At 37.4% G+C, this 22,989-nt stretch overlaps 1 protein-coding gene across 1 annotated transcript in view; it reads left to right on the top strand.

Moving 5' to 3' along the window:
- Nucleotides 1-22,989, top strand: part of HERC2 (E3 ubiquitin-protein ligase HERC2) — a 971,627-nt gene that overhangs the window by 407,433 nt on the left and 541,205 nt on the right. The window contains exon 41 of the mRNA XM_090372402.1: nucleotides 6,572-6,867. Within this exon, the coding sequence (XP_090228528.1) occupies nucleotides 6,572-6,867 (296 nt within the window). The remainder of the gene's footprint in view (nucleotides 1-6,571; nucleotides 6,868-22,989) is intronic.

Below are 22,989 nucleotides of genomic sequence, written 5' to 3' on the forward strand. Positions count from 1 at the left end.
TTCGAATCCTGCCTCGGACTTGGATCAAAGTACTGCAAAATCCTTGGGAGGTGCATTATGGCCAAAGAAGCCGATGCGCCAACAACTAACAAAAAAAAAAAAAAAAAACATGTTTCCTTACTTATGGATCATCTTCATAGAAACAAAGCAGCATGGCATCTAACAGATAGCCATGCTGCTTTGTTTCTATGAAAGCACATACTGACTCTTTGTTACCTTAACTATGTATGTTACATGATATGCTCTCTTGTGGCAACTTGATGAATTGTAACAGTTTTGCTGTCAGGGACTTCAACTAAACACTACTGTTTAGTTGAAGTCCCTGACAGCAAAACTGCTACAATTCCCAATTGTGGGCCATGGCCCACTGGTGGCCCACAGCACATTTTCCAGGTGCGTCAAAGAGACTGCCCAGTTCTTGTCTTTTTTTTCTTGACAGGAATATGGCCACACCATTTTCGAGTTGTACTTGACAAAGCTGGCAGAACACGGTATGACTCATGCAACTTTCATGAGTCATACTGTGTTCTGTGTAGTGTTTGGTTTCTGGCAGTTGCTGACAACTTATTCACTTATGTTTTGTGGCACGCTTGAGTCAGATGTGCGTATCACTCTCTCATGTCTTTATCATCTTCCAAGACACTATTTCTAGGTAAGTTGTCTTGTTCATATATTTCATGGTAACAACTTCTATAGTGAAGAACATATATATAAATAATATGGAGAAAAGATACATAAATGGGGTCGTCGCTCAAGTAGAATTGATTCATTGCATGCTGATAAAAAAAAATGTAGGGGTCATGCTGCTCAAACTGTTCCTGGATCTGAAATCCAATCTAATGGCTATGATCATATGTCCATTTTTTCTATTCCCTGCATTTTTTTTTTTTTTTTTCACATAATTTTTTATTTGCTGTTTCCTATTTCAAATTTGCTATTTCAAAGTTTTACTCCAGAAATCCTTCGTTTTTTTTTTTCAAAAACCCCAAACCGTGCTTAGGTTGGAGGTTGAGAAGACGAGAGAAGATATTTGTTGACATTAGACTTGAAATTCTGTAGACTGTAATTTTCAGGAAATACATATGAAGGAAGGCTGTTCCAGAAAATGGCAGTTGAACGAATAAACGAGGAAGATGAAAAGTTGGTTCTGTGAGTTTGAAGTTGGACAGTAAATGGATATTGGCTGGTGGCAGCACGTGTTCGGACTGTTTCGAAAGAGAGAGCGGAAATTATACAAGCCAATTCAGAAGAACAGTGCCCATGGAAGTATATGTAGAAAAGGCATGCAGCAGAAACAGTACGTCTATGAGACAGAGAGTGGAGAGACTCTGTTAGAGACGAGTCATTAATTAACCTAACTCTTCTAAATGGAATCTAGAAGCCTGAGAGAGATTTTGGGAGCACTGCCTGAGATGTGGGAACAATATTCCATGGTAGGGCGGATTTGCGATTTGTACAGAGTGAACAGCTGTTTGAAAGAAAAGTAATGCCAAGAACGAAAGAGAAAACCTAGTTTTTTAGTTGCAGAGGAAGCAATATTCGTAATATGCTTGTGCCAAGAGAGATTAGAAGTCAGGGTAATCCCCAAAAGAGATATATCATTTTGCCTAGAAATCAGAGTGTCACCAAAGATAAGCATAGGAGCAGAAGAATCCTTTTTGTGAGATATAAGACAGGATTGAGTTGTAGAAGGATTGAAATCAACTAAGTTGTCTTTGCCCCACTGGAGAATTATCTGGAGATCGGCATTTAAGAAATTGCTAGTGGATATTCAAGAAGTTGAAGCTGATTGAGCAGAGCAAGTTTCTCAAACTGGAAAATGGAATGCAATGTGCTATCGTCGGCAAAACTATGGATAGGATTTCCGGTCAATGGAAGGAGGCCATTAATATACAAGAGGAAAAGAGTGAGAGGAAAGAACTGAACCTTGGGGGACACCAGCATTAGTGAAGAAGTTAGAAGACAGAGAGCCATCTACCATCACCCTCAGTGAGCAATCAGAGAGAAAACTGGGTAACCAATTACAAAAAACAGTTGGCAAACAATAAGATGGAAGCTTGTTTAGAAGACCTTTATGCCAAACACGATTGAAAGCCTTTGAGGTGTCAAGAGCAACTGCTTGTGTTTCCCCAAACTTTTCCATTGAATTTGTCCATAAATGGGTAACATAAGCTAGAATATCACCAGTGGATCGACACTGGCGGAATCCATACTGGCAATCGTTAATCAGACGGAAGGTTTATAGGTAGTTTAAGAGTTGGCGTTTAATTGATTTCTCCATTACTTTAGAAAGAGTAGAAATAATTGCAATGTGACGATAATTGGATAGGAGGGATTTGTCACCCTTTTTAGGAACTGGCTGGATATGAGCAAATTTCCAAGTAGAAGGAAAAACACCTTTGGAATAAGAAAGTGAAAAAAGGTGGCAAAGAACAGGAGTAAGTTCATGAGCACAGATTTTGAGAACAAGTGGAGAAATGCCATCAGGACCTGGAGCTTTCTTAGCATCAAGATTCGTCAAAACCCTTCTGACATCCTTTTGACTGAAGACCACAGGAGGCATTGAATGGAGCATGTTGGAAATAGTGGGAGGCATTTTACCAAGATCATTAATACATAAGTTGGAATAAAAATGGGATGCTAGCTGGTTGGCTTTATCCTTGGCTGAAATTACAACAGAACCACCTGGTTTTGACAGAAGTGGGAGCAGAGATGGGAAAAAGTTGTGGCCAATAGCTTTGGCAAGAGACCAGAATGCTCCGCTAACATTAGGGCAAGAAGCAAGTTTTCTACTCTTAGCCTGTTCAAAATCTAGTTTGGACTGATTAATAACTGCTTTACATTTGTTGTGAGCTTTGGTGTAGGCAGAAAATGAAACTGAAGAATTGGAAACAAGCCAATCACGATATGCAACATTCTTCTCTTGACCTTAGCACATTTATTGGAAAACCAAGATTTAGATAAAGGACGAGATTTTAAAGTGGAGTGTGGAATAAAGGATTCCATTTCTACAAGAATAATTTCACTGACATGATCTGAGCAAACGTTGACATCAGAAGTTTTGAAACAGTAATCCGACCAAGGAAACGAAGAAAAGAAATCTGGCAGGTCATCCCATTTTGCATTCTTGTAATGCCAAAACGAAATGACAAAACGAGGATATGGTGAGCAATACTTAAAGTTTGGATTCACATCCTTCCATGATCATGGAAAAAAAAAAAGGGACAATGCGTCCTGTGCCAGAAAGTTCTTGGAAATCACTCTTTGCGTCCATCGAAGTTGAAGCTCCATTTTGAGAAGATGCATCCACAACATCAACATAAGGATGTGGACTACTTCATGCGAATGGAAGCGAATGTTAAGCATTAACGCTTGGATCAAAGTGGAGCATTGTTTCAGCAAGACAAGCGTCTTATGGACGCTTGTCTTGCTGAACATCTTGACGCTATATTGTCAGCTTCCTCATTGCGCAACAGAAGAAACCTCACACAGTTGGAGAGACTCTGATCAAGCCATATGCTCTGAAGGTGGCTCGTATTCTGCTTGGAGAAGAAGCTGAAAAAAAGTTTAACAAAATTTCTTTATCGAATAATATGGTTCAAAGGAGGATTGCTGACTTGTCTAGCGACATAAAAGAACAGGTGATTGCTGAAATCAGAGATGCTGCATTTGGATTGTTCTCAGTTCAGTTGGATGAATCCACAGATATTTCATCCTGTTCCCAGCTTCTTGTCTTTGTTCAATATATGAAGGGCGATTCCATCAAGGAAGAATTCTTATTCTGTCGTGCTCTTGAAAGAAATACTGGAGTTGTGGATGTGATGGAAATAGTATCAGAGTTCTTTGACCAGGAGGGACTGAACTGGTTCTTGAACAAGTCATAAAAATAGTGAACTACGTGAAAAGCAGTGCTTTCAATTCCTGACTGTTCAAGCAATTGTACACAGAAATGGATTCAGAGCATAAGAACCTGCTCTACTACAGCAAGGTGTGTTGGCTATCAAAAGGCAGTGTTGTGGCACGAGTGTTTGAACTCTGGGAAGAGTTGCAGAGTTTCCTACAGATGCAAGAAAAGCACAAACTTGAAGCTTCCTTCCATGAAAACTATGGATCTTTCGCTGCTCATACCTTATGGATATTTTTGATCAACTAAACAGATTGAATCTAAAGTTGCAAGGAAGGGGAACAACTATCATTCAGTTCATTGACACTCTCAGTGCATTTATAGAAGCTTGAAAATTGGAAATGACAGGCTGAGGAAGGGAACTTTGCCATGTCCGAATCTCTTTCAGCAATCACTATTAGTGATCCGTTGGATCCTGGCATCGCAAAGGATGTTGTGACAAACCTCAGCTGTCTCCGAGAAGAATTTCTGCAGTACTTTCCATAATTTGGAAGAGAAGGGCTGGTGCTCACGAGGAATCCTATTCTTGTTAAAGTCAGTAATGTCCAGAATGACCTGTAAAATGAACTGATTGAACTTCAAAATGATTCTGGATGCAGAGATGTCTTTGAAGCTTCCTCTTTCTATGAGTTTTGGCCAAAAATGATGGGACGCTACACCAACATTGCAAAGGAATGCTTTCGGAAGCTCCTGCCTTTCAACGACTTATCTTTGTAAATCAGGCTTCTCAGCGTTGGTGCAACTGAAGACAAAGGCTCGGAACTGCCTTGAATATGAGGCAGATCTTAGATGGGCACTTTATACAACAGAACCTAGGATTGGGAAACTGGTGGAGAAAATTTTGACATTTATTATTGACATTTCTTTGTTGTTATTGACATTTCTTTGTTGTTATTGACATTTCTTTGGTTTCAAAAAATTGCTCAGCTATGATCTCCATTAGGCCATGACGTGTCAGGCCAAAAGCCAGTTGGGCCACATAGCGAAAAACGTTTGGAAACACTGCTTTAGGACATATGTTTATAAGAACAGTGATTCCAAGAGCATGCAGTTGAGCTGTGTATACTCTATTGTGAGATACCCTGTATATATGACAAAAAATGGATGGATGGTTCAAAATTTTTTGTTTTAATCACCTTATTTTCAAGACTATGATAAGTCTAACACTTTTGTTGTAGAATATTTGCAAATAATATAAACAAACTTCAGGAAGGAAAATTCCTTATATATGCACTTTGGTTTGAAATTCATAAATTGAGAAACTGATTGTCTTTTGTTTTTTTTAACTATATAGTATCGGTGTAAATACACCATAGTTAACCCATAAATTTGAACTACTTAAGTAGTGTAGAAGGCATCGTTTTAATTGTATCTCATATTGTGGTTGCCTTCACAACGAGATAGCGGTATTGCACTACTTCAAATAAATAATGCTTCTCTAGTAGAAAAGACTACTGTTATTTATTTTCAGAGGATACCACCACCAAGACGATTGTTTCGAACCTGTTGGGCTTCATCATCAGTGGGCTGGCAGGTACCCTGGTAATACAACATGCCATCACGGTTGCGAAGTTTTATCCACAATATGAGAGATGCCAAAGGGTGTTGGTAAAAATGTAATTTGAAAATGAAATGCACAAGGCATAATTCTTATGGGTTTGGTAATTAACTATATAGTTAATATAGTTCATTTGGCTTCTCTCATATTGTGGATATAACTTTGCAACCGTGATGGCATGTTGTATTACCAGGGTACCTGCCCGCCCACTGATGATGAAGCTCAATAGCTTTAAAACGATCGTCTGGGTGGTGGTATCCATTGAAAATAAATAACAGTAGTCTTCTCTACTAGACAAGTGTTATTTATTTGTAGTGCAATACTGCTATCTCGTGAAGGCAACCACAATATGAGATACAATTAAAACAATGCCTTCTACACTACTTACGTAGTTCAAATTTATGGGTTAACTATGGTGTATTTACACCGATACTATATAGTTAATTACCAAAACCCATAAGAATTATGCCTTGTGCATTTCATTTTCAAATTACATTTTTATATATATATATATATATATATATATATATATATTTTTTTTTTTTTTTTTTTTTTTTTTTCAAAATATAATTGGATGGATGGTTCAAAATTTTTCTTTTCTAATCATTTTATTTTCAAGACTTTATGATAAGTCGAACACTTTTGTTGTGGAATATTTGCAAATAACATAAACAAACTTCAGGAAAGAAAATTCCTTATGTGCAGTTTGGCTTGAAATTCATAAATTGAGAAACTGATCAAGTCTTTTTTTTTTTTTATATATATATATTTTTTCAAAATGTAATTTAGGAGTTGTCCTAAATATTAATTGTTTTTGCTAATATTTGAGAAAGTTTTTGGTTTTCATTGTAATATAACAGTTTCTGATTTTTATTTGGATTTTATCATTAAGGTTTAAATTACATTGTATATTAAGCAAAACAACTTCTTTAAAATTAATTTTAATTTTCTCAGTCTTCATCCACTAATCTTGCATCATGTGCCCTTGCTAATGCTAACTGTTCTTTAGCTTTCAAGCAGAAATGTCATTTTAATATATTAGTTTAGTTTTCCTTCAGTAAAAAGGAGAAAAAAAAAAAGCATATATATGTTTTTCCTTATTTGATCAGTTGGAGGCATCAACTTGAAACTTTTGCAGCAGCATCAGTATTTGTTGGGATTAATCAAAGCAACTCGTGTTTTGTTTGGTCACCAGGACACTTTAAGACAGGTGCTTCTTCATCCCATTGTTTCTGAACATCAACATTCACAAGGTGCAGGAGATGTAATAGGAAATTCTTCTGTATCAGCAAATGATGAAAGTTCTTTAGAGACAGGTAGACCTTTGTTTCTTATCCAACAGCTTATGTCAATAGCAACTCAACCATCACCGATAAAGACTATATTTACTATAGAGGAAATGGAGGTAAGAGAATTAATTTTATTCTATTATGAATCATTATTATAATATGCCATAAACAATTTAATTTCAATAATTTAAAAAAAGCTTAAATGTGACGTTCAAGTTGATTCTGATGGTTTGAAATATTTTTAAATCAAAACATAATGAGAATTCTGGATTGGTTTATGAAGCTTACTAATATGTCTATCAATAAGTGTTGTGTATTAATTATCAGATTCTCAAATTATTGATGAGTACCGGCCAGTAATGTGGCACACAAAATGACATTGAAGTTATTTGTTTCTTTTTATGTCTTAATTGTAGGGCCATTATGGGGTTGCCTCAACCACTAATTGGTCAGTAAGCTGAGTCTTTTGCAATTACTAATGACTGCACACAGCAGTTCATTTACCTACCAGAATATCATATGATCCTAACCCCACATCAACTCTCTTGATAATTTCATCACCAAAACTCTTAAAATATATGGTCAATGATACTGGTCCTCTAGGCACCTCAGATTACAATTTGGTGATAGTTTCATCCCTAATGGAGCCCTCCTATTACTATATGTTATTTGGTATTACAGAACTGTGATATGGGATGTTCTGTATGATTTCTACTCCTTTCCTCAGTTAGATTATTGTTTTTAACCTTCTGATAACTGTTTCTATATTTCAGATTATGTCAGCGAAATTATTCTTGTAAGGATGAGATATATACCTAAAATCTAGTCCTTTATGCTTTGGTTTGTAAAGTTAGTGGAGAGAGAAAAACTAATATTTAGGTCTCATAAATATAGTAACAATTTATACTAATTATAAGCTGTGTGCCAGTTTAACCAATTAAGAGATAATTCAGTTATATTTGCTTGATTTTATTCAATTCAGTTATATTTGCTTGATTTTATTCAATTCATTTATATTTAGTATATTAATTCAGTTATATTCACATTGGTTTATTTACCATCTGTGAGTGATAAAATTCCCTTTTTTAGACCTTGTTACAATAAAGTCTTAATGTGCTACCTGTGCTTTTTCCCATGATATCTCAAAAGTTCTTTCCCACAATGTAAGGTTTATTTGGCCATACATAAAACTAAAAGAAGAAAATTAATCTGCAAAATACAGGCCATCATTTGTGATGACTTTGATACATCTGTGTGAAAGCAGTTGAAGCAGAGCTGTGGTGCCAATCCTTGGATTTGGAGGTGAAAGACTCATGACAGACCTCTTTGACAAAGTCAAAGAGGCCTGTCATGAGTCTCAAACTACCATTTGTGTAGGAATGCAGCCACGGACACTGGAACAAACAGGAGGCAGATGGGACAATGTCTGGGCTGCATGCTGAATGCAAAAAAATTTCACTGTTATCCAATACCCGGATTTTTGCCTAGGTCAATCATGCTTGGTGAACAGGGATGTTATCTTGTTGGAGTATGCATTTTCAGTTGACCAGAGCCAGGTAGCAATGCTTCAAAACTTCATGCTTTCATGCTGACTTCACACAGTCCAGTTGGTGACAGTACAGTTCAGCATTCACAGCATGATAGTCTGGAACAAGTTCAAAGTACAGAACACCCTCAAAGTTCCACTAAACACCCAATGTCATCTTTTGTCCTAGACAAAAAATGACATAGACAATCTTGTTGAATCACTGGTTTAGGCTCTTTATCACAGGGTAACCACTGCTTTCTCTTCTCAGGATTATGCAGAAATTTCTCACCGCAGGTTACAATCTGCTTCTAGAACCAATCATCAAGGGGATATCCATCGAGCAGTTGTTTGCAGATATGTCATTACTGGGCCTGGCTCAGTCAATTTAGGCAAATCTTGTGAGGTCATTTACCGACAAAGCCATGTTTGTGCAAGTGGTGATTGATTATATCTTTGGAAGGGCCAAGTACAGCCAACCATTCATGTGTACTAGAATGTGGCTGCTCGTCCAGCATGGTGCCTAGAGCCTTGTTATCTGTTATCCACAACAGATGGTTGTCCCAAGTGAGGTTTGTCGAAGAGGCTTGTGTCTTCAATATTGAAGCACTTAAACCATTTTGATTCTGTTTGTCTGTTGATCACACCTTCACCTTCAACTTCACAAATTTGTTCAGAAGCTGCCTTTGCACTTGAGCCTTTTTTCCAGAAGAAAAAAAAGTACTCGAATCACAATTTTATCTTCACACATTCTCCTTACTGCAGTTAGCCTAAATGAAAGCAGAATGACAAATAACACAATTGGTCAAGTGCCCAGAAACATGTTTCACAATGATATCAAACGTAAAAAATCAACTTTAGTATAGCAATATTAGGACATACACAGATAGACAGAGAATCATTGAACATTTCTTAAGTCCCTTACAGCCTTGATATGGGCATACATCCATTTTATAGTCTATTTCTTCCTAGATTATTATCGTTATATGGTAATTTATGCTATTGATTCAGTGATCCTGGGTTTCAGTTTAGGAATGTCTTTTGGGAATGGCAAAACAAACACATTCTTTTTATTAGTCTCACAAGAAGAAGTTATATGTTGTTAGGTCTGGATAGGGTGGGGGCATGACATGCCATCATTTTAATTACTTCATTCCATCTACCTGTGAAATATTTCACATCATTATCCTTATGAATGTGAGGGGGTGTACCATCTTGACAGAAATAAAATTGATGGAATCTTCATGAAGTTGAGAAAAACAATAACATTCCTGTTGGCTACCTTTTCCGCAAAAAAGAAAGGGCCATAAAATTTTTGGTGTGAAATGGTACAAAAATTTATTTTTGGGGAGTGCTGTTTACGCCCAATGACTTGAATCTTGTGGAAGTTTCTTTCTCTCTAGTGAAAAATTACCTAATTTTTGAAAACAAGATGTACTGGATATCCTCTCCACTTTTTGTTGAAAGTCACATCAAAACTTGGTATCACTTTTCATTGTTTTAATGCCTGCAGAAACTGCAACCTGTAAGCTTTCAAAGGTAAGTACTTCTGGAGAATATGCCAGACCATTATTTGAGCCATATTCAATTTACAGCTATATCTGTAAATGAACAAAAAGTACACTTATATATGTACCTGTGAATTGAATATTTTACCACTTCTATTTGTGGAAAGAATTCACTTACATGTTGCACCGTTTCATCAATAGTGTGGGAGCAACCCAGACTCTTTGCTTTGCAGATAAAGCCTTTGCTTTCAAACTGCTTTGTATTATGTTACAAAAGTCACTTTGCACATTAGTCACAGAATTTGTTTTTCATGTAGGAGCCATTTTAACAAGATGTTCTGGTGGAAAATAAAAAAGAAAAACTGTTTATTATTATTATTTTTTGTGAATGCATGAATACATGCCTAAAGCACCAGTTGTCTTGACTGTTGTGAGCATATTTGCTGAAATTGCCTATTGTCTTAACCTACTGTCTGTCTGTTTCACCCATCCATTTGCGTGTAATAACATGCAGATGAATGGGCAGACTTTTATATTTAGTCAAGTTACTCCTAGTGGGTGGATTTTTTTTTTTTTTTTTGTAAAATTTTGTTTTGCTCTCCTAGAAAAATTTATTGAGCCATCCCGAATTTCATTAGAATCAGACCAGTAGAAATTCCACAATGATTATTTCTTTTTCCATTTGTGCATGTAATAACTGAACTAATGGACAGATTTTAAAATTTGACCAATATAAATGCGACAATTATTGGTTTTTTTTTTTTTTTTTTTTAATAGATATTATATCACATAGGCATTCCATATACTGTATATTGTAGCTGGAGCACTGAATATTATGTTTATTCTTGTGCACTGATTGGATAATATGTTGGATGTGCAGCAATTAGTGTTTTAAGTTCATGCATAAAAGTCATTACTTTTTTGCTATTTTTTTTTCGTTATAAATCGGAATTATTACTATTTGCTAATGTGCCTGAAATGTAATGAACTGTTTACGTTAACTAACTTGTGTATTGATAGCAGTGATATAAAAATTATAATAAAGCATTGTAAAATAATAATTATAATAACTATCATAAAACATTGTTAGTTTGTCATCCTTAGCATTTTGGCTCTTCATTTAGCTGTATGATTAATTGTGACATGTTTTTAATAAAATTTTCACCTTTAAATGTATCAAATAAAAAAAAACAAAATTTCTATATCTAAATCACAATAAATGTCTAAGAGTCAAAACTTGGAATTTTAAAACTCTAATCAAAAAAGATCACAATCATAATACACTGGTGTGCAAAACTTAAGGACAGTCAGGTTTTCACCTGTAGCTTCTCATAGGAGTGGCCTGGATATGGGAAAAGCATACCAAAGGAACCTCATGAGGTACAGTGGAGAAGGAAACAACGCCGACACAACAACGGAAACAAATTGGTACAGAGGGACTTTATTCAAAAATGGCAACATAGCACTGGCTGCCATGATACAGATGCATCACTGCCAAAGATGGAACAAAGGGAAGAGGTGGCCCTCAGTATGCAGGCTTTGTTTTGCACTGCCTGTCCATACTTAGAACAACGTTGTTGATAAGTTCTTGCGGTAACATCGTCCATTCCTCTGTCAGTGCATCTTCAGCTGGTGAACATTTTCTGGTGGGTGTGAACGTGCCGCTAGGCATCTCCCCCATAGCATCTCATATGTGTTTGATGGGATTTAGACTGGGGGGGAAATGGGCAAGCCAGTCCATACGAACAATGTCCTCACTTTCCAAAAGCATATCAACAGCTGCAGTGCGATGGGGTGTGGCGTTATCATCCATAAACACGAACTCGGGACCAGTGGCACCTCGGAACAGACACACATGGGGAAGGATTACCTCAGTACAGTAGTGTGCACCTTCCAGTACCTGGAGTTGTGTACATCCATCCAAGATAACACCTCCCCAGACGAGAACACCCTGACTGCCATATCGATCTCTTTCAATAATGTTTGCGCGGCGATACCATGTGCCAACCTGACGTCCAGAATCGCTGCTGACACTGAATCTACTGTCATCAGTAAAGAGTACCTTACCCCATTGCGCTGCTGTCCAGTCCTTGTGTTCGATGCACCACTGTAAACGGTGTCTTCGATGGGCAGGTGTTAAAGGGACACAGCGTACTGGCCGTCGGGCAAGGCAAACAGTCCACCTTCGTGGAGTTTCCTGGCCACAGTAAACTGTGATATCCTGCATCCTATGCAGCTGGCTTGCAATGGATACCGCTGTCTGGTGTCGGTCCTTCTTAGCCTGTAGGAGTAAATAGCAGTCATCGTTGGGTGTTGTTTTTCATGGATGACCACTACTGGTTCTTCGAACTGCTGTACCTGTCATTCTGAAGGTCGACCATGCAAGTGAGACAATGCTATGGTGAAACTGAACTATGCAGCTACACTCCGTGCACTTCAACCTTCCTCGAGCTTCCCAATTACTCGATCCCGGGTAAAGTCATCCAGATGTTCTCTACTGGCTATTTCGTTGTCTGTAGCACTGTATGAAATAAATCGAATGTCTGTAACAATCTTGCTCACCATTCAGTAATTTGCACATAACTGCTGCTTTTATCTGTTTATGCCCTTTCATCACAATTCAAATTTTTGCATGTGCACCAGCTTTCTACTGAACGGCGACAGTTATGCAAAATCGCCACAGGCTGTTTCGTTTGATTTTGTGGTTGTAACCTTTAGAAATTGTTTGATGTGAATATTGAAAGGCATGCTATGCAGGTTATGAACTATTTGAATAAGGATCTCTCTCTCTCTCTCTCTCTCTCTCTCTCTCTCTCTCTCTCTCTCTCTCTCTCTCTCTCTCTCTCTCTCTCTCGCTCTGTCTGTGAGTATGATCTTGGCCTAAATTTGTTTGAGTCAAGAATCAGCGATTAGAAATTAATTTAAATTTTAAAATAAATACATAGCCAAAAATCAGCTTGTTTTCCAGCACCTTCCTCAGTGACTCATAATTAACTAAGAATTAACATACTAACTGGTAATTACCTGTCTGGAACTCTGCATACGAAGAAAGTAACACAGAAAAATAAATCATCCTCAAATTGGTGACTGTATTAAAGTGAATTATTACACAGGATGTCATGTCCATCCTATTACTGAAGCAAACATCCTTATGGCTGACAAATGTTGGCATTCTCAATGTTCCCATACATCACAGCTACAAGCTTTACCTTCTAGCAACTAATTGTTGCACCACGCAGTTCACCATACATGACTGCCATCACATGCACATAGGTTCTGTATTCCTGGACTTCTACATTAACGGTTAAAAAACTGATGAAAGGCAACATACTGTCCGAAAGCTCTTTTTGTGTTACTGTTTACTGTACATATTTTAATATTAAACCTGTTTTTGCTGCAACTTGTTATTTTATTTTTATTTTCCATTCTGCTCTGCATCACATAGTAAGAAAATATAAGAATAGTGAATTAAAGAAACATTAATTTGAAAAAAACCAAAAAAAAACCCAGAAAACGATACAGAATCCCATGCAGATTACTCTGAAGGACAGAGTAATTCTTAATAACTTTTATTATTCACAAAAAACACAGTTAAAACACTTTTCTGCTAATAACATCACCATAATTTTGGTCTCCATAAAGAGAAACAAACTTTCACATCAGAGTTAAAAAAATACTATAATTATTATTATTTTATTTTTCTGAACTGTTGAAGGTCTGAAACTTGGTATAAACTTTTACTTGCAATTTCATTTAGTAACATCAATTGGTTGTACTGAAAAGAATTTAAAAAATGTCTAAGCCATTGTAATCATTGTTTCAAAAGCAAAATCCCTTCCCTTTACCCATTTACTGTAGTTATTTTTTTATTTTTTTATTAAATTCAATACACTGGAATCACTGCTGCTTAGTGGCTCCATTGCTTGAAGATTTTTAATAAATGATTATTTTTAATTTTGAATATTTTTAATAAACGACTGCTGATCATTAGATCAAGAATATTGCTTTCTGAAAGCAATATTCTTCATCTAACATAACTGCAATTTTTGCCACTAACCTAGCAGCAGAAATGTTCTGCTGCTAGGTTAGCTGCCAAACTCACAAGTTACAATCAGTATCTGGAAAGTTAAAATCCCATATGATAAAGCAGTCTGATTTGCTCCCCACTCTGTTTATCTGTATAGTCATGGTCATTTTATTGAGCACACTTTTTCTCATTTTTGTTTTTCAGAAACCTTTCCTTCATTTCAGCTCTTTCTGTTCATACTGTGCTCACTATATTCAAATTCTGCATTTTTCTGTTATCAGAACGACATCATGTTTCTGATATTCCTATGACATCAGCATTTGGAGACTTTAACTACCACATCACATTTATTCAGTATGCTCTTAGCATTATTGTATAAGCAAAACTAACACAATACAGTGCTTATAATTGCTTGTCTCATATAAGCCGCTGGCAGGTCTTATAATTCCCCTCTTTCCAGGCTGTTATGTCCTAATAGAAGCAGTGGTTTGGAGAGACTAATTGAACCAAATAGCTGCAGCATAGGTAATTGCAAGTAGAACAACAGAGTTATAGTAACCAAGGGTTGTAATCTGCAAATCTGCCTTTATAAAGTTCTATTTTAGTACTAAGGAAGGTTTTAAAATAAACCATGTGTGTGTAATGTCATGTATGATACACAGAAATTTAATATGTTTGATCTTTAGTCAACATCGAGAGAGGAGGGGGGTATTTTATTTGATAAGGAGAAATTAAAGTATTTTGACTTGCTAGGGTTCAGGGAGAACCCATATTATTTAATGTAAATACTGAAGCTGTTGATGATTTGGAATAATTCAAGAGAAAAACAATGCATGTTGGGAAGCGACAGATATTGCCACCTCCGAATAGAAAACAGTCATCAAAATGAAATGAAAGAATAATTGTTTTAGTTTTTGTCTGATAGACCAGATGAATGGTCTATCACAAACGGGACATAATCCAAAGGTTAGACCTGCTCTTCAGTTGTACGGCTGTGTGTCTTTGTTGCTTCGGTTAATCAGTTAAATTAACAGAATTATGCTTAGGTTTATATGACGATTTTGATGTTGGTGTATTCCTAATTTGACGCTGAACAATAGGATATCCATTGTGTGGCGACCTGGACATCCAGGTATTTATTATTTATAGTTTTCTCGTACTGCAAAATTTGCTGTTTTGCTACTCACGGCTGACCAGAGATATCTACTGCTTCCAGCTACAGGTCAAGGTCAGGCAAATGCGCTATGAGTTTGTACTTGCGGTCAGGTGACCATGGCGACACCCATTATTTACTGCCTCCTAGAAATTATCCATGCCTCGTACAAGCAGATTTACTACATCCAACAGTAACAAGTCGAGCCAACTAAAATAAGTTGCAATTTTTGACTTATTTTGTATCTTATCGGTAAATGTATCGCTTGGAATACGATACGTAGTTAAGGCTACTACTAAACACAGTTGTAAACTCTTTGCCAGCCCACTCGTAATCCTTTTATCTGCGCCTAAAATCTGAAAATGCCTTTAAAGCAAGATCACCAAAATAATGAAAGCTGTGTAATTTGTGGAATTGTTCCGGACGTAGCTGTCTCAATGTACTTCCTGTCTCAAGAGACATATGGAAGTGAATGTCTCGCGTTGGACCTAAAGAGGCTCGGGAAGCAGCGACGGAAAGTTTGGCAGTGTCCCCCCCCTGTAAGGGAGAAAATTATATGCATTCACTAGAAACAACTGGTGAAACTTTTAACAACGACGTTAACCAAATTTCGGATTCACCTGAGCACAGGACCCAACCCGAACCTGAGATAGACACGGAAAAACTGAGATCGTCAGATGCACATGTGGAATTGACCCCTGACTCATTACTGGCAGAATAAAATGGCCTTTCAGATCTCATCATGCAAAAATCTAGTAGCTCCCAACAGGATAACACCCTATCAACAGAGATCTCCGCAATAGTTAATCAAACATCACTCGAACACAGTCCACTCTTGGTCTCCACACAAATATTGAGACAACTCTATGTATAAAGCTATCCCCAATCCATAATATCCTCGCAGACCTACTGCTTGAAAACAAGCAACTACGAGAACACAATGAATGCATACACAAAACATTGGAGGTGTTGGGGAAAAACTTTGATGACCTGAAGCAATCTGTTTGTGATCTTGCTGTTCTAACCAACCATCATGAGCAGCATCCTCCGGTCGAACACTTTCACGCGAAACAGAGAGCTCCTACCCAAACCACCCCATCTTTATTACCACATGACCCCTCTCCATCCCCCATTCTTACAATATGTGAGTCTGAAGTTGTGTGCCCTGAATGCAGCACTAGACCAGTATATGCTGACATCACAGCAGATGGCAACGGATACTCAGGAAATACTGCCTCACAGAAGATCCAAAGAAGTCATCAGGAGCAGAACCTGCCAAATTGCACCTATTCGCGATCACAAAACTCACATATGGGGTCCTCGCGCTCGAAACCGGATAATGCTTTGGCTGCTGAAGTACATCGCAATTGTGGCTCCGCCTCAAACAATGTGAGAGGTAACCATTATACAGGGAGTACGATTGTATCTAATGTAAAGACCCATAGAGACACTACAACGTATGCAATGATTGCAAGCCAACAAACAAAAGAACAAACACTGACCCGTAATCCAACTCTTAAGGAACTGAGCCTCAATCTTAAAGTTATTGGAACCAATTTTCACTTCAGCAAGATGCAAATTGCGAACACTGGAATGATGAGCAAGCAGATCCATAATGTCTTCATTAGTAGACTCTCCCCTGCTACCACAGCTGATGATGTGGGAAACCTTCTTGCTGCATTCAAAATGAATGGTAGAGTAACCAAGCTATCCACGAAATATCCCACCTACGCCTCCTTTGAGATCGATGTAGCTGATGCAGATTTTGAAGCACTCTTCAATCCTGAAATCTGGCCTGCTGGAGCTCTTGTTATGCCATATCTCGGGCATAAAGGGCAGCGATATAGAAGTAATGGAAAGGACTCCCACCAATGGTACCCTGATTCATAGTAATCCCAGATCTCGTTACCGCAACCACAACCACAGACACAGAACACCAATATGCCGATCCCTGTGCTCATCAGTCCTAGATACACCCCGCTGAATCGAGTAGTGTCATGTCAGAGACCACCTGTCCGTATAAAAGTACCAAAGTACCTGCCTGCACCATCTTTTATCAGAATGTGCGTAGTCTTAGGAACAAGCTTGACACTATGGAGCAAATTCTGCTCCCCGGATATTTTGACCTGCTCGCCATCACCGAAACCTGGCTCAATGATGATCAAGAATTCCTAGCAGCAGCTGCCCAATGTGATTATGGGGTCGTATTCACATCTCGGATTGCACACAAGGGTGGAGGCGTCGCAATATTTTACAAGAAATCCGCTTTCAAGCTATTGGATAATAAATCCAGTAACTCCCCTAACTATGAAGCAATCCTCGTTACGTTAGGACACAACTTCGTGACGTTTGACATCTGTGTAGTGTACATACCTTATTAATGAAGCTCCAACCAGGGGGGAATAACCTCTTAGATCTAGTTCTAGCCTCTATCCCTTGCACCCTTGATTACATTGCAGAAACGTCATTTGACTCTGATCATGTCCCAATACATGTGACTGCATATCTGCCAGCCCCCAAATTAGAAGCCAGAAGGACAACAAAAAGGTTGACATCACTAGTCCCAACTTACTTGATGTAGATAAGTGCATCAGAGCTGCCTTTCTCATTCCCTGGATGACCTTAGAGACTTGTGACCCAGAGCTAGCTGTGAACATTCTCACAAACTGGATCAACACGGTTGCCAAATATGCTGCCTCTAAAAAAATCACAATCAGTCCATATACAAGACTTTGGTGGAATTCAGAACTCAAAATGAGTTTCCAGCAGAAGCAACAGCTCCATCGAACATGGAAACAGTTGCGAAATGTCAATGATCGCATCATTTATTCAAGGGCACGGGCTCAATTTAATCGCCTGAAATCTGAGGCAATTAAATTATACGTTAACCGAGATCTGGCTGAAGGAAAAATTCCATACAAGAAAGTGAACCCTCATTTTCCTTTGCAACTTGATCCTGAATTGTGGCTCGATTTCGTCACAAGATTTAATTGTAATCCTATGCCAAACTCAGATCTGGCTCTACTAACAGAGCCCACCCAGCAAGAAGCGTTGAACACCATTCAGATCACAAAATAACAGCTGATCATCGCCATCAATTCTCTACCTGCCTCGTCAACCACTGGTGATGATGGAGTTCCCCAATTTATGCTCAAATGCCTAAGTCCGTACATTATTCAGCCACTTTTAATTATCTTCAACCAGTTACTCTCGAACCAGATTTTCCCACAGCAATGGACAAACTATCTCATCAAACCTTTAGCCAAAGTTCAGTCGCCATCGAAACCTAAACACTTCCAACCCATTTCCAACTCCTCCAGCCTGCTGAAGCTCCTGGAGAAGACCTTACTCCTCATCCTCACCAAGCAAATCTTGCCCAGTAATCCAGCCCAAATTCACTACTCCCTTCCAAACAGATCAACGATCACCAATCTGCTAGCCACCACGAATACTATCTTGTCAGCATTCGAGAAAAGGCACGAACTAGCTGTTACTTACTTAGACATTGAGGCTGCATTTGATGCCGTCCAAGTAAACCAACTATTATGCTTTCTCTCCTCTCTTCTGAATAACAGAGTTATAAAGCTTCATACAGGAGATCGCACCCTTACTAGATCCGTCACTGTAGGAGTCCCACAAGGAGGGGTCCTTTTTGGCCTTCTGTTCTCATCTATTATCTTCCCACTGGTTGCACATTCTCGATGTCTACTGAGCTATGCAGATGATATCAAGATACTCACTCCCATCATCCCTGGTCAAGACCTTGATCTGGTAAAAACGGAAATTAACAACACTCTCACTGCAGTCACATCCTACCTCTGCCAGTTTGGGCTCAAGATCAATCCTGTTAAGTCCGAATTCATGGTGTATTCTTTGAAGCGAACTTCTTCTTCTCTCCAGCCTTCGGTCGGCAACATCCTCATCCCAATTGTGTCCAGCCATCGTGATCTGGGGGTTGTATTCGACTCCAAACTTCGATTCAACACCCACATAGACATGCTCCTCACACGTGCTTCAAGACTCCGGTGGATAGCAAAACAGCATCTCCTTCATATCAGAGATAAAAAGACAACCGGTGAGGTACATAAGAACAATTATCTTTCCACCTTTACTCTATGCTGCTGAAATTTGGACGTCAGCGGCATCGTCAATAAAGAAACCACTCTTTGCCACAGAATTCTGGCTCCTAAAGTGGGCCAACAGGAAGCACAACCTTCCAGCTCTGATTCGTACCATGCACTTGCCAACTCTCTCGGGATTCCATGGCTTCCCACCATCGACGACCAACGCCTCCTAGCAACAGTCAAGATGATAACAGGCATAATCGCAACACCTTCATTCTGGGATACCTGTGGCTGGAGGATCCCCCCTGCTGCCCTTAGGGCCAATCCCGAGCTCTACTCGCATTCAGCACGACTCCATCTCTCAGACAGGTTCCTCCCTCAGCAGATGTTCAAGCAAACCCAGGTACTTGACGCTGACCTGAACAAATTCGCTGTTGACCGGACTTACCGGACAAAAATTATGACTAGTAGGACTAATCAGCAATGACTGATGTGTACCTTGCACATCTGTTCCTGTCTGATTGAGCTGGTGCTCTTATCTCGATGTCAAGTCAGCTCAATCAAACTTAACTCTCTTAAGGAGTTCTCTCCTTTGTATCAAAATATGTTTTCATTTGTAAAATTACCTTTTTTTTGTAAATAATTGTTCAATTTTCCCGGAAGTTTCGGGAGGCTGTAAAAATGTAAACCCCTGGCTTTTTGGCTGTGAAGGGCATTAAAGATTCTCTCTCTCTCTCTCTCTCTCTCTCTCTCTCTCTCTCTCTCTCTCTATGAAAACTTTATCACATTAAAATATAATCATCTATTAAATAAGAGGGAAATAAGAATCTTAATGATTAATCTGGAAACATTGAAATAATTAAGAGTAACTGTAATAGCACAGAGGATTTGATTGAATCAAAATCTGGTAAACTGTTTACAAAAATTTCATGTAAGTTCAGTTACTTGTTCAAATTATTAGTCATATATTCTCTGATGAATTTGATTAGCTACTATGTGGCAGTAAAAAAAGGAACTGGGTTCAAAAAATAATTTTGACATCATATAGTTAGATTTCAGCAAAGCTTTTGACACTGTTCCACATGAAAGACTATTATACAAATTGGAGCAGTGCAGCATTAGGGGAAAGTTACTGCTATGGGTAAGGGCAGAAGACAGACAGAGGGTAGGTAGTTGTTTATGGGTGCTGCTCTTCTTGGACTAATGTTATTATTGGAGGCCCCTAGAATTCAGTGCTGGACCCCATTACTGTTTTCAGTATTTATTAACAATATGAATGAAGTCATACCAAGCTTATTTTCTAAGTTTGCAGATGATACAAAAGTTTGCAGGGTGATTAATGATAGAAATCAAGGCATAGTACTACAACAAGACCTAAAAAATTTAGACAGATGAGCTTGAGAAGCAGAAATTAGAGTTTAAAATTGTTAAATGCAAAGCACTGTAAGTGGGTAGCAGTACTCCCAGAATAACATAAGTTGGTATGTTATTCTTGGATTAACTTTCTCTGAGTGTGGTACCACACTCAAGGTGATAGAGAAAGAAAAAAATTCTGAGGATGATTGTAAAGTCTGAAATGAAGTTCTTTGAAGAGTTCAGATAGGTAGGCTGCTTGGAGAGAGATCATGGAATTCTGTCAATGATATACTGAAATTTTGTTAACAGGGACAAAATGATTATCCCCTTGTATAAAGCAGTGGTTAGTTAGGCTGGTATTCTGCATTTTGGGTACTGCCTATATGCATAGCTTTGGAAACCTATTTTAAAAAGAATGTGCACGTGTTAGAATGGGTGCACAGAAGAGCAGTAAGATTAGTGAAGGACACAAAAGGGTATTTCTACCATGAACTATTTAAGTTCTGCGAAATTACAACACTTGGAAATACAGGCTGCGAGGAGAGCTGATTGAAGTGTTTAAAATTTTAATTGGATTGATTAAAATAAATACTGATGGCATCCTTACTCTTTCTCAGAAAACACAGGGGACATAAACTTAAATTGGAAATAGCTGGCTGCAGGATAGATATGTGAAAGTTGTTTTCAGCCAAAAAGTATTTGATTGTTGGAATAAACTTCCATCAGATATTGTTGAAGTAAATATTTTGAATAAATTTAAGGAAGGGCTAGACAAATCATTAATGCATCTCATTAATGATGATGTGGGTATTTATTTATTTTTTTTTGACTGATGCTGTATAAGGTTGTTTCCTTGCATCATTTGCTATGCTTAACTACTAATACTATTATTTGTGGTTTCACTGAAGCAAGACAAGTGAAGGTAGAACAATTGGGCTTAGATTAGGTGTGTGTGTGTGTGTGAGAGAGAGAGAGAGAGAGAGAGAGAGAGAGAGAGAGAGAGAGAGAGAGAGAGAGAGAGAGAGAGAGAGAGACAATCCACATTCCTACCATGAATAATACTCCTGGCAGCATAATCCTTATAATACTCATAATCCTAAAAGCAAACTGGTGCACGTGCACCAATTCCTGCCATGAGTTCACCCAAAAAAGCATTTTTAAATAACATATTACAAATTGGAATGAAATGAATCCAATAATTGATGTTGTGATCAGTAGTTAAATTTTGGCTAAAGGAATGACTTTTTATGCTTTTAAAATTTCAGGAATTTTAAAAATTTTAACGGATTTTAGTGTACAGGAGAAATAAATAACTACAATAGAGCATCGAAAATCTGAACGTCAATAATCCAAACAGACCAGAATTTATTTATTTTATTTTATTTTTTTTTCTATGCTGGTGCCATAAAGTAATTAGAGTAATCATTTTTGGGACTTATTGTGATTATGTTTGCGAATTGAATTTTGATTCTATTAAACAGCAATTCTAATAAGTGTAAATTGGAGAAATATTTTTATTACCTTACCAACTAACGAATTAAATGATACGTGAAAATCGACAAACAAACTGAATGCTGTCCAACTCAACTACTCTTCCTAAAAAGAGCGAGTGATCTGGCAATAAAAAAAAAAATGAAGTTCGAAAGTGGTGCAGCAAAAAATAAGTAATTATTTTCATTAAAGGCCTATACATGTGTTATTGTGGCTGAAAGTTCCATTTGTTTTGTTACCTATGAATAAAAATACGTAAGTAGAACTTAGTGTTTTTATTTCTAAACTTATTAAACTTTTCTTTTTCTTTTTCTTTTTTTTTTTTAGTCTTCAAAACAGTATTTTTGATAAATCAAAAATCCGAACAAATCAGAAGTCCGAACTACCCCTGGTCCCAATTAGTTCGGATTAACAACGTTGTACTGTATGTGTGAAATTATCATTTTTTTCGCTGTCTCATATTTTTAAAATTGCGGCATGGTTTTACTGTGCTACAGTTTAAAGAAAATGGATTTTATATTATGTATTATTAATTTTTTTATAATATTGTTGTTATATAGTAATATGTCTATGTTATGGTTTTGTGAAAAATTTTGTTGCCATGTTTATTTTTACATTTTTTCTGGTGGGACTGTATTATATTATAGAAGCAGGCCCTATTATAGTGATAGACTTCTATCATTTATAATCTGAAATAAATTACAATTATAAATTTACTAAGATTAATATTATGTAGTTTCTGTCATAGTTTTAATATGCATACCTTGTTAGTTTATTAAATAAATGAACATTTTCTAACAGTGTCATATGAATGTAATTTGTTCTAGGTTAGAATATGTTTTTGAAAAATATATTGCATTGACTTTTAATTGAACATTTTCAAGTTACATTAAGTGTTTCAATTGTTTATCCACTGTTGCATAGTGTTTCTTGATGATTTGTATTCCATCATGATTATTTATTAAACCCTGAATCTGAACTTTTCATATCCTCAGCTACTGCACTATTACATTGATATATCAATATTATTTATCATCTGTTTTTTAAAACATGTCTTTCTTCTTTAATCCCATAATGCTCAACAGCTGACGATGTATCTTGGAGTTAATTGTAG

This window comes from Mastigoproctus giganteus, chromosome 1 (genome assembly GCF_048544385.1).
Source record: "Mastigoproctus giganteus isolate SK-2022 chromosome 1, ASM4854438v1, whole genome shotgun sequence".
Lineage (NCBI taxonomy): Eukaryota > Metazoa > Arthropoda > Arachnida > Uropygi > Thelyphonidae > Mastigoproctus > Mastigoproctus giganteus.